Source organism: Mesitornis unicolor, unplaced genomic scaffold (assembly GCF_000695765.1).
Source record: "Mesitornis unicolor isolate BGI_N332 unplaced genomic scaffold, ASM69576v1 scaffold27647, whole genome shotgun sequence".
In the NCBI taxonomy this organism is placed as follows: domain Eukaryota; kingdom Metazoa; phylum Chordata; class Aves; order Mesitornithiformes; family Mesitornithidae; genus Mesitornis; species Mesitornis unicolor.
The window spans coordinates 42,621-54,302 of NW_010198897.1; the positions used below are offsets into that span (position 1 = coordinate 42,621).

Below are 11,682 nucleotides of genomic sequence, written 5' to 3' on the forward strand. Positions count from 1 at the left end.
TTGTTGATGTCCCCGATGGTGTTCACTCAGTCCACACCTGCTCCACCAAAAGCAAATGAAGGCGGGCGGTTAACAGCAGCAAACCAAGAACCTGCTGCTGGCTCAGGTGGCCTTCTCCTGCCACTGCAAACCCCAGAGCCATCCGTGGTCAGCAACAGCTCAGTGACAAAGATGCAGCTGCAGGAAACACTGCTACACCTGATCCGGGTAAAGCTCCAAGAATTCTCCTAGTTTGCTTAAAATTCTGATTCCTATTTTGATATAAGCACCCTATAATTGTTTGCGTCCCTCTGTCTGGAGGCTAAATGAGTACTCAGAATATATGATGGAAGTTGTGGTGCTTACGGCTGCATGCTAACACAGCACTATGACACAGACCATGGACGTGGTAGCCTCTCCTTGCACACTGCTGGCTTAACTGCATTTTGATTAATGCATCTGGGTTTGGGTTCAGGAAAGGTAATAAATTTGACGGAAAAGAACAAAGATGACTGAGAGTTTCATAAGGTCAGCCTATGAGCCAGAGAGATATCTATTTTATTTTTAGCTAAGGATAAATAATGGGTGATTATCCTAGCTGCCAAATATTTCAGAGGTGCATGTTAGCAATAAGAGGAATTCATAAAATTGCAGAATGAGTGTAAGCAACTTCAAAATACGGGTTAGATAACCTAAAAATATACTAGTTCAGTCTATTTATTGTAAATCTTATGTTCAAATGCTAAAATTCCTCTTGCTGCAGTTATTTAGGTTTAAATGTGACAAAGCATTAACAACATTATGTATGAGATGATTATTTACTGCTCTGGGATAATGTGAGTGATTATGAATATTTTTTTCCTTAACTTGCCATGCAGTGAATATCTGAAGAGTAGAGGTTGAGGAGAAGTTCTGTAACTAAAGACCTGGCTATAAAGCAGAAGCAGTAGAGACACAGGTTTAAGGGTCCAGTTTGTAGGCCAAAACTATGTGCCTGTATGGCTTTGGAATAAAAATAAAAGTCATAATGTTGAAGTTACTCACTTAAAATGTGATTTAAATTATAGACCTAGAAATAAAATGGTATCTTTATCAAATGAGAAGGTTTTCTCATTTTTCCCTGTATTTTGAGTTTGGGATTAAAAAAATAAAAATACTACGTTATCTTGTCTTTACGTACTTTGAGTATCTGGATAGTAGGAAAAACATATATGAAGTTTAAAAGGAAACTAGTCAAGGAAAATTGGATTTTACCCTCTGAAACCGTACTTGTATACTTGACCCTACTGTTCTTGGAGGTAGTTAGGATTAACAGAGTTACCTGGAAATTACTGCCAATTTCTTACCTGTTATTTTCTGTTACATAAAACTGCAATCTTGAATGCTCCTGATTTTCCTCAAATAGTAGCTTGATTTTAATTATCTTCATAATGTGAGCTACTTAGGACATTGTTTCTTAATGTGGGTTGACCCGTTCTTGCAAAATGATCTTCGGAAGGAAAAAGTTTTAAACAAGCATCAGAGCAAAAGGAGCAGCATCAGTTGAGGAGCATTAAGTCTAAAAGAGCTAAACAAGATGCAAGGATTTGCTCAGGTAGGATTTAGTACAGGATCAAAACCCGGGGTGTTTCATTGTTCCTTTAGATGTGCTTAGGCTTATCACTGACCTATGGAGGAGACTGTTTAAGGAAACCTCTAGGTAAATAAGGGCAGAGGGAAGAAATTACAGGACTGTATTATCACTGCGATATCATTCAAGTATAGTGGGCTCAGGTTAAATGCACTGTGAGCTGGGAAAATCTGCTTTCTGTGTACTCATTGCTTCTTACAGAGATGCGGTCATGTTTGCTGCAGTAAAGTTTATATTCACATCCAGTTCTTCTAAGGCTATTAGCAAGGCTTGGAGCTGATGCATATTTTTGGTAAAGGAAATAGCCTTCCTATTGCTCACTTTTTAAAATAGAATATGGTTGAAAAGTATTTCACCCATGAAATGGAAAACACTTCTAGTCTCTTTACTCAGGAACACCTATCGTGCACTAACAATTACCTGTTTTGTTTTTCAGAATGATGACAACTTCTTAAATATTATTTATGAAGCATATCTCTACAGCGTGAGAAAGGCAGCAATGAAAAAGTCTCTGTGAAAGATGATGTTAAAACTCAATTTCTGTTGCTTCCTGAACTCCAGAAAAAAGTTCTGAATTTTTCAAGTATGTTTACGTTTAAAGAAATGAATGGTCTTGGGCATTTTGCATACATGTAGATTTTGCTTGTTGGCAAGTACATGCTGTACTGAGCATGAAGTGAGCAGAAACGGATTGTGCCTTTAGGGAGGGGAGCATCACGATACTGAAGACTTAATTACAAAATATCTTAAATTATTTTTCTTACATTGGTCCACACTTAGAATTGGTTTCCCTGCATAAGGACGCAGTTCTCAGAATTCAGTTTCCTTTTTTAATTGCAGTGCGGTTACTCACTGAGTAGGTATTTGGCACGGATCTTCTCGGGGAGACGTCACATGCAACTGTGCCGATGAACGTGCCCAGCTCTGACCACAGGGTGGCAATGTTGGACTAATTTTAGGAACGTGAAAAATCTGGGTGAACTCTTGGAAGGGAAAGTCTTGGGAAGACTGATCTGTCATCGCGCTTAGTTGTCTGCAACGCAGTTTAGATGATATGTCATGATTTTCCCTCAAATTTTTGTAGAAAAATCTTTTTCTATTTTAACAAGAGTATTTTTAGCTAGCTGTAGAAATGGGACTCTGCAGGTGTTTTGAAGAACTGGGGGGGAGGGTTTGATTGTGAATGTACTTGCTATCAGCATTGCTCTGGGGTGGCACTGGATTTGTGTTTCAGTTATTCCAGATCCAATCTACATTATTATAAGCAACGTACAACTTTGTTAAGGGGAAGACTACCTGGTGTAAAAGTCCTATTAATTTTTTTTTTAGTGTGTTCCTGGAACACAGTGATTTCATTGATCCATTTCTAAAGAAAATAAAATTGATAATCCCTCCTGCGTGCTGATTTCATTTTATTGTACCATGGGCTATGTATTTAGAATTGTTGGGTCACTTGTGTTTGTATGACTTTAAAATGTTTTTACACACATGAGATTTTAAATCAAGTGGAATAAATGACTGAAAGAAATTTCAGATATATTTTTATTAGCATCTGCTGCAGAAGTGCCAGTTCACTACAGTTTAGGAACCCAACGTTGTTGCTGAGGAGGCATTTCTTTTTTGGGTGCAGAGAATCCGATCTGTAATTCATGAATGGGTATACACTCTTCTTCACTATGGACATTGACATAAGCACAACTCAGTAGCCTCAGATCTAAAGGTTCTCCAGGGTAAATTAGGATGCAGGTTTCAATTAGTGTAGTTGTAATGATTCAAAGAGTTGCCCCTACCTCTCTACATCTGGCCTTTTTCTAGTAAAGAATGTGACTGGGGGTGGGGCAAGGAGTGCAGAGATTTGCTCACATTCCTTGGGAAAAGCTCTAAATCAATATAAAAAAAAAATGCCAAGAGCTACTTTATGCCCAAGTGCATAACCACAAGAGACTCGTGCCTACAAAACTGTAAGACTTTTCCTACATGAAGTAGCTCATGGAGAGTGAGTTGTATTCTGGTTCCGTTTTGTTAGCAAGTTGCTTACAGTTCTGCAGATACAGTGAAAAGAATATTTTGAGCAGGAAGGGCAGACTTTAAAGATAACAAGTCCTAATTCTAATCCTGTAGCCATAATAATTCATGTAGCCATTATAATCTGTGGGGTTCTACTGAGTTAATTGGTGGTATTTCTGAATGAAGTGGTGTGGAAGAAATTGGAATCTACACAAAAGAGTTTGTGACTAAATACATGCATAATTGGTGTCTAGGATGGTGGATTATCTGAAGTGCAATTTAAAGATGATGGGGACACATAGTTAAGACCTTATTTGACATGTTGAACTTCTGTAATTGGTGGGTAAAAATAATCCTTAAGCATCTCAAGCTGTGTTTGTGATAGGTTTTCTAGTCATAGGGGAAACATTTTTATTTGCAATGAAGACAAGTAGAAATTTTAAAAACATCTTTATTTATTGCTTTTCGGAATAATGTATCATTTACAAAAATTAAAGGCATATTTTTTAAAACATCTGTTAACTCTTTGATGTCTCTGACAACAGTAGTATTGGCACTATGCTTGACAAGCTGAGGCTTATCTTAAAGCAGACAAACAATGACAGAGCTAATTCAGGGTTTCGCTATAAGGGATTTCTGGGATTGTTCAGAAGGCATAAACCTGCTTTTTGTGGAGCAAAGTAAAAAGAAGGAGTGCTGCTTTAGTTGACTTGTGTGCTTACCAAGAAAAACAGAGGTAAGAAGATAAAAGAGCCTCAGAAAGAAACTGAATTTTATGGCAATGAACTGAAGAGGAAAAATAGTGAGAGAATTCTGTTGAGAAATGAAACCAAACTTCTTGTCTAGGTTTCCGTTTGAGATGGCAGGATCCGCTTCTTCAGAGGCATTTGGGAATTGGAGACTGAGCTGGATGTCACACTGGAGTGTAAATCTGTGCAGTGCCCCTTTTTTCTTTCTACTGCAAACTGAAGCATTTCTCTCAGAAAAACACTTTTTCCAGAAATGTAGTTGGAACCTTCCAGTACCATGGAAAAGCTGTGGGATCCTCATGTAATACTGAAAACTTCCTCTCTGCCTTTTGGTATTGTTTTGCTTAATAGCCTTTTTATCAGCTGGGACTGCCTCTTTGTGCAGCCAAATCTATGCATAATGCCAAAACGTTTATATTGGGTTTGATAGATCACCTCTGAACTAGAGTGGTTTTGAACATGCAAACATGCAGGTTCTCCTATTTTATTTTAATTCTTTTCAAAAGACGCTGTTAAAACTGGGGAGCCCTTAAGCTTGCAAGCCCTTTGGAAAGGAAAAGGCCACAGCAGTCAGGATTTACTTTCTTTAGGCTTATTTTTTTTATTTTATCTGAGAAAGGAAAAAAAGGCAGCAAGCATAAAATCAAGGTATACAATGATCACATTCATTCTGCTTTAGATGCTTCCACAGTATGCATGTGTAATAGTTTTTATTGTCTGTGTGTGCCTTAATATACTGCTGATTTTGGGTTAGGTTGTTTGGGGTTTTTTTTTGCTTTTAGTAGGTGAAAATACCTTGTAAGCTGGGACTTGGCAAGAATTCCAAAAGTTGCAGCAGTAATTTATGCATTAATCCCACTCTCAGCAGGGAATTTATATTAGTTTTCAGTGCATTTCCACTTCACCACTGTCCACTTCCTTACAAAATACCACACCTATTAAACTAGAGTGAGAAGATGAGGAGTTTGAAAGTCAGTCAAAGTCAGTGAAATACTGAAGCATAGTCTCTGCCAGTGTTTATCATGGAAATCCATAATACTCAGTGAAGGTATCTAAATATTTCCTCAGGCCCTTCTCACAGAAAATTCAAATCCTTAATTTGATTCGTATTCATTAGCTCTCTCTTGCTTCTCTGTTTACTCCTCCTTGTTGTAGCTGCAAAGGGGATAATTAAAATTGTACAGCAAAACAAAATTTTCCAGGAGCAGGATGCAGCAGGATGCTTCGTCTCCTCTGACAGCCTATTTAGAACATGTTGAGCTTTGAATTTTAGTCATAAAAGCAGTGAGTATTTGAGATATCTTTGTCCCTTTAGGATATTAAAATCATGGTTTAGTATTTTTGCAAACTTGGAGATCTTTGCTGAGAAAAGGCAAAATTAAAAGACATTTTTCAGTAAGCATTTGAGGCTCTAATGTTATGATACAGCAGCTTTACCCCGAGGGAACCCTGAAACTTGGAAAAGAACAAAATTTTAGTCTTGGAGATGGATAATGCACTAAAAAAATTAATCTTAAGTTAACCTACAATAAACTGTACTGCTAATCCTAAGAACTTTTAAGAGACTCTTACAAGTCCTTGCCTTTTCTAAACTGCCATGTTTCTCTCTAACAAGCTTGTTCTGGCCTCTAGTCATAAATCTGTGTGCAGCTGAGATGGGAGTGCAGGAGAAGGGAGCTTGGTATATACAAACAGGAGCAAAATGTGGTTCTGTAAGACACTGGAGAAACAAAGGCTGTAGCTTTATAAACACTTTAAGCTGGCTCTGCTGCTGAAGCAGCAGCCCATCCCAGCCACCGACTCCTCGCTGCTCATCCCTGCTACCACACTGGTCTTTCCTTCCTTGTCCCTTTGCCTTTCTCCTTTTTTTCTTTTTTTCTTTTTAATTTTAAGACGCCTATATGTTAAAATGTGTTGCAGCAGAATGAGTCCAGGTTAAGACTCCCTCCTCGCTAAGACTGGGTTTAACCAAGATGGGCAGCAGCTCTGGCAGCTGTACCGGTGTCTGGGTAGGGGTGTGCAGCCGTGAGGAGAAGTGGGTGGGATGTGGGGTGAGGAAAGAGGCAGGAGACTCAGGCTGCAGCACTGCATTAAACTGACTTGAAGCTTTTGTAAAACTGGGATCTAAAGGCCTTTGCCTCTTCACTGACATTGAGACTGCAAAGATCAAAACGTGACTTCATTGTTTTCCCCTACCTTTGGTCTGTGTGGAAATCCATGGAAGTGTTTGCAGATACCTCCACAAAGGGTAACTGCTGTTTGTCAGCATAATCTCTGCAGGCTCTCTGCAGAGCCAGTGGAAAGACAGGATCCTCTTGAGGACAAGTCTCAGCGCAAACCTAATTTAGCCTGGGAGATTAGATTGACTGGGCTAAAGTTAGCCTTTGCAAACACCTTCCCCACCACCACCATCTTGCAGTGAACCAGTACTGCTATGCGAGTCAGCCCCTACCTTTCCTCACAGTGCAGCAGATTTGGGTGAATTTTCCCTTCCTTTTTTTTTTCCCCTCATATTTAATGGAGCCTGTACCATCAAACCTGAACAGACTGTTCAAAAATATAAGTCTGCCCACCATGGAAGTGAATGAGAAATGCAGGAACCAGATTGCTTTTGTGTAGCTGAGAAAAATACTGAAACAAGCAGGAAATAAACACTCAAAAGATAAAAAGGAGGAAAAAATTATTTTTAGGTCGTTTTAAAGAATAGCTTTTTGAGAAAGCATGTTTACTATTTAAGCATCTTTATAGCTGTTATGGAAAGAATTTGAGTTGCAAATAATCTCCATGCTTCTTCCTTTTAAAAAGCAAGCAACACCGTAAAAAGCTTCCAAAGAATGAATCTAGAATAAACATCTGGTGTACACAATAGGAAATCACTACATGTTTTTTGAGAGCCACAGCTTCACTCATAATTTAAAAAAATTACATTTTTAAAACCATTTGGGTCATATATTAATTAAACGCCCTTTTTACTGTATTTGGACACAAATTCCACAAAAAGCAAAACAAGCTCTGAGTTCAGAACAATGTGCCTGCACGAACACCACCAGTCAATAAAGGCGGAAGAAAAAACCCTCTGGCATGTGATGACTAAACAAAAGTCGAGAAATAGAAAGGATGACATCTTATTATCAGCAAGAGAGGCGCCTGCGTTCAAGCCATGAGGGAACTATGGGAACTGACAGCAAAGTCCTACAGCTGCTGCCATGTACATAGAGGGATGCTAATCCCATCGTTAGATCCTGCATAAATATTAACACTTTTCTTGCCCGAATTCTGGCACCCTGCTCCATGGGCCCACATACTGAACACAGAGCTGCTATGTGTTGCCTTGAACCCTGCTGCTGCGCATCTCTGTTACACCACCTAGCTGTGGGTGCAGCCATTGGTGCTGCATTTCTGCACCCAATACTCGAAATCTACTTCTGAAATGTACTAAAATAGATTATTATTATGTCACTTAAAAACTACCCACCTGTATGTTCTTCTTCAGCACTTGCCTGTAAATAAATGTTGAGAGGGAGAGAGGAAAGGAGCGTGCAGGCTCTTGGCAGAACTCCCAGCGCAGGGCTACTCAGGCTGGGAACAAAAGCTCCGTTTTCCTTCATTTTTAGTGCTGCTTAGCAGCCTGGCTCCCTAACAGCCACCTTCTTTCCACTCAGAGCAGTAGCCCCGGACCTACCACTTAGTAAAAGTGCCTGCATTTCTCATTCATCTCAGAAAAGTATTTTTTTATGCCTGAGGCTCCCCTCTCGGGTTCTTATCAGGGAAGTCCTTCATCTCCTGGCTTCTCTCACGGATGCAGCGAGCTGTGACCAAGAGTTTGAATTAGAGGGTCAGGCTGTAGTGTTATTGCATGATTCAAGGATCCCATACTTCTTAATATTTGCTCTTTGGCAATAGATGTATAATTCCCATCTCTTTTAGAGCTATGTTTGCGAGCAAAATCAACTGCTTGTCCCTGCTGTCTCACCCTCTTGTTGATATGCCTTTCCCTTCCCCTGTTTCTACACCGGAACACCAAAACCTAGTGTTTCCAGGCAGTCTGTATCCTCTTTCCCAATGCTGCTTCAACACCTATAATCCTCACCTCCAGCTTCTCCAGAGCCGCTGCTCGCAGGGAGATGTTTGCCCTTTTCTGCCATGCAAGTACAAGTCATCGCCACATACTACGTTCAAGTGGATCACATCCCACCAAAAATGTGTGCCACAACTTAGAAACACCTGGAGAATATCAGCAAGTCCAAGGATGAAGGTGATGACTCCTATAACAAATAAAAGCTCTATTATCTTTGAGAAAAGTCCCTGCAGGGATCATAAAACACGCTTCAAGGGAAGGGTAGAAGGAATGAGTAGAAATAAAGAAGATGAAGAGTCTCCAATTAACTCTCTTGACTGAGAGGTATGAAGTAGTGCTGGCTAGATGCACAAGAAAATCCAGTAAGATCTTTGAAAGGATAGTGAATAATTATAAATGGCAGTGAAAGCTGGGAGTTTTCAGCTCACTTGTAAGGACAGCAGTGAAGGTGTGGCAACTGGAAGATGAAACAGGGAGATGGAAAAGCACAAATGAAACACAGTTTTGTTCAGGAAAACTTCCACTTCCTTGTCTAAAGGCAGAAATTTAGAGAACACTAAATTTCAGAAGAACCATTAAGCTGATCCCTGACTGCACGGGGCTGCTAAATCCAGCAGAGACACATTCTTCAGTGTCAACTGCATTGAACCAACTGGGTGACCAAAGATGAAGACCATAAGCACTCATTTCTGGGACATCAACAGGCAGTCAAAGCAGAGCAGGCCTTGCAAGGCAGAGCACTCTGCAAGTGCTACTGTGCATAACTTGAGGAAATCAACTCATGAAATGGGAAGATTTCAGAGATAAAATACCAGTTTAGGAAGTGATACAAGGAGAAATGTTGAGGGCCCTTCTCCCAGTGTAACATGTTTAATTACACTGATGCTGAAGGGGCACGTATGAATATACAAATGGTGGGGCACAGAAGACGGGCAGGTTCAGATAGAGAACGGAGGGGCACAAATAGTCTGCTCAATATTTAACTCAAAATGGTCTGCTCTTTTCTTGGAAGGATGACAATAGTGGTGATTTTGTAGTCCACTTGAGCATCTTTGGATGAGAACTCTTACATGATTTTAAAGGAATTCTATTTCTTACATATTTTTTCTATGTCTTCAGCATTGTTCTAAAAGTGCTTTTACACAAATAGCTAGACAAAGTATCTAGAAATGCTTTTTATATAAATTACCCTTGCAAAGGAGAGAGCCAAAAATACTATCTCCATTTAAAATGGACATGAAGAATGTTTATATAATGGATTTATGGAGGTCAGAGAAGTCAAGAGGCAACAGCAGAGACCAATACTTAGGTGGGCCTCACTGAGGCTTCGCTCCCTTCTCTATCACTTCATTTTTGTTTGCGGCAAACAGAAAAATCCCTCAGTTCAGCCCAAACTGTTCTGTTCCCCAGATGCCACACTTCGTAAGAGATCAGCATGTTGGTGAAAACTGGAAAAAACATGAAACAGATAGAGGCAACAGCAGCAGCCTAGCGACCAAAAATGAGTCCTGACAAATGCAGGATTTCTCATGTGACATTTTTTCCCTTTGCAGGTGCTATATGACCCAGCACAAATCCTGTCCCCGCTCCCTTCCTCGGCAGCATCCCATCCCACAGGCTGGGATGTGACAGCCTGGTGTGGCCTGTGCCTGTTGTGGGCCAGACGGATGAACCAAGCCAGCAAGAATGAGCAGAGCAACAACAGTGTTTTCATATGCAGTTCCTGTATTGATTGAAAAATAAATTGCTGGTGCTCTGAAATGTACTCTTTCCAGCTGTGTAACAGAGACCACGCTAAAGAGGCCAGTCGGTGCAAGTTTCCCATTATCCTTCCTGTCCCATTAGCATCTGCTCTTTCCTCAGCATCTCTGATGTGATTTGCGACGTGCTGCTGACAAAGCTGCTGTTGTGCTTCCTCCTTAGAAATGTTTTTCTTCTGCCAGATGACTGCAGGAGCTTAATGGGAGACTTAAAGGGTTTTTGATGGTCTGTCCAGAGGTGAACTATTACATTTCAGAAAAGCCTGGAATTAACAAAAAGTCCATTTGCAGTGGGAGAGGAAAAGGAAAAACCTCTCATGTGTCAGTGACTCCCTCAAAATGCAAGTTTGCCGCAATAGGTAGGACTATTGAGCTGTCGAAATCTGTTTCTGCCCCTGTCCTTTGCCAGTCCAGTTTTCATGCTTCAGAGAAAGCCCATGGCCCACCATAGCACTGCTCAGCAAGGCCAAAAACCACTGTGGAAGATAAAACATCTTCCTGACTCCTGAATGCAGCAACTCTTCACCTTGTCTACACAAACCCCCCCCATACAGAGACTGAGCACGCTGTGTGCTCTCAAGCACAGTATCTGCATTTGTTTTTACATCTTATTGGCCCTGAACTGCCATACACACAACTCGCAATTTTCTAGTGCTAATAACAATTTTCTACTTGGTTGGCATGTGCAGCACTGTACTAAATCCAGCTAATCAGTGTTTTCTCTGCCAAAAAGCAGGAAAAGGGCTCCATGGTGATTCCAGCCTGTCAGCTTTCCTAGCCCTCCTAAGCAATCAACTCTAAGGAGTTTTAGTTCCATCAACCTCTTCTGCTTCCATCTCATTCCCTACTGGATGCATTAGGTTATTTCGTTTTACTTTTTAGCCCAGGTATGACCAGCACCGTGCAGTATTTGACAGTTGGACCTGATGATCTTAGACGTCTTTTCTGACCTTAATAATTCTGCTACTCTATGATTTGAAAGCCTGCTGGCCTCCCCCTAGCATTTTGGGAGGACTGTGAAAGCAGTGAGCTCCTTCTTTTCCTGTTCACCTTCAGCAAATGTTTGTGTCAGTGAGATGGGAAAGAACAGCCTGCCCTTTGCTGCCAAAGACCATCCTTGGAGGGAAGGCTTTGGAAGTGAATAACCTTTGCGTTTTCTGTTTCTGCCTGGGGAGATGAGGAGAAAGCAGCTGTTGGTAGATGTGAAGTGAAACACTAGCACACAGGAAAAAGTATCAGCAGAGCTCTGGAAAACCTCTAGATTACAATTCCTGCTGGGCCCCAGCCACGTCCACACAGCCACGACTGCTCAGCTGAGAGCACTTGTTTCCTGGCCTGCAATAGAAATGCCACCTACGTCTTCCCAGGGCTCTCCTGAGATACACCACCAACAGCATGATGGATTCCCTGTGCTGGCAGAGGCTGCTGTCCCTCTCCTTCCCAGTTAGATGCAGCTCTCATGTACCCTGCAGGAGACAC

At 40.9% G+C, this 11,682-nt stretch overlaps 1 protein-coding gene across 1 annotated transcript in view; it reads left to right on the forward strand.

Moving 5' to 3' along the window:
- Nucleotides 1-2,126, forward strand: part of DCP1B (decapping mRNA 1B) — a gene marked incomplete at its 5' end in the record, with an annotated part of 43,862 nt that extends 41,736 nt beyond the window's left edge. Inside the window, 2 exon segments of the mRNA XM_010189298.1 lie at nt 1-207; nt 2,046-2,126. The exon segment at nt 1-207 is cut by the window's left edge and continues 30 nt beyond it. Coding sequence (XP_010187600.1) covers nt 1-207; nt 2,046-2,126 — 288 coding nt within the window.
- Nucleotides 2,127-11,682: the final 9,556 nt, after the last annotated feature.